The sequence below is a fragment of the Galeopterus variegatus genome, unplaced genomic scaffold (assembly GCF_000696425.1).
Source record: "Galeopterus variegatus unplaced genomic scaffold, G_variegatus-3.0.2 Scaffold6527, whole genome shotgun sequence".
Lineage (NCBI taxonomy): Eukaryota > Metazoa > Chordata > Mammalia > Dermoptera > Cynocephalidae > Galeopterus > Galeopterus variegatus.
The window spans coordinates 60,015-61,176 of NW_007732638.1; the positions used below are offsets into that span (position 1 = coordinate 60,015).

At 39.6% G+C, this 1,162-nt stretch overlaps 1 protein-coding gene across 1 annotated transcript in view; it reads left to right on the forward strand.

Moving 5' to 3' along the window:
- ABCA13 (ATP-binding cassette, sub-family A (ABC1), member 13) overlaps positions 1–1,162 on the forward strand; it is a gene marked incomplete at its 5' end in the record, with an annotated part of 119,386 nt that overhangs the window by 58,968 nt on the left and 59,256 nt on the right. Inside the window, one exon of the mRNA XM_008590977.1 lies at positions 178–245. Coding sequence (XP_008589199.1) covers positions 178–245 — 68 coding nt within the window. The remainder of the gene's footprint in view (positions 1–177; positions 246–1,162) is intronic.

Sequence of the window (1,162 nt, forward strand, 5' to 3'; positions counted from 1 at the left end):
TATTCACATACAGATGGTATCAGGAGACGTATTTAATTACTGGAGGAATTTTATGGAAATGTGATATTGTTGTTTAGCTCATCTCCTGGGATCTGAGGCAGTGTTATTCACTCCACGTTGTTTCTGGTGCTTGCCTAATTTAGCCTTAACTTTCTGCTATTTTAGGTTGGTCAAAAGCCTTGAGGAGACTTGGTCATCAGGGAATCCCATTATGACTTTTCTCAGTAATCTCACAGTAACTCAGGGTAAGTACAGTTGCCCCTCAGTATGCGTAGGGGACTGGTTGCTGGACTTCTGAGGATAGCAAAGACCATGGATTCTCAAGTCCATTATCTAAAATGGCACAGTATTTGCATATAACCTTACACATATCCTCCTATATACTTTAAGTCACCTCTAGATTACTTATAACACCTAATACAGTGTAAGTGCTATGTAAATAGTTGTCACACTGTATTTTTTTGTATTTATATTATTATTTTTTGAATATTTTTGATCCACAGTTGCTTGAATCTATGGATGAGGAACCCATAATAAATATGAAAGGCTGACTGTGTGTGGTTTTCCAAAGTTGCTGGATTAAAAATTACATTTAGTTTCTTATGCAAATATATTATTAAAATTAAACATGTAGAGGAAAAGTTAAGCTATGTGTAATAAATAATAATCTAGAACTTAGCTGGTCTGATGTTTTCAGGGTTTATAAAATAAGTCCTAAAATTCTGGGGTACCAAAATCAAGCAGAGGAAGGAAGAGTAGCTTCTGTGGTCTGGAGTTTGCTCTGGCCCTGCCAGACGAGCCATTTGACGTCTGTGATCATCTGTTTCCTCAACTGTTCAATCCATACAAAGCTTTTTGAAAGATCAGTATGCTAAGCCTGAAGAATGTTGGCCAATCCTCAAATGATACTCCTCTTGTTAAAAATGAATGCTGTGAGTTTCCTGTGGCACTTGGTTACTATTTCCTAAGAAAAAACTCTTTCTTTTTTTTTTTTTGTCCTTTTTGAGACCGGCCGCACCCCGCTCAGCCAGTGAGCTCACTGGTCATCCCTATATAGGATCTGAACGGTCATCCCTATATAGGATCTGAACCTGTGGTGGGAGCGCTGCTGCGCTCCCAGTGCCGCACCCTCCCGAGTGCGCCACGGGCTCGGCCCAAAAAA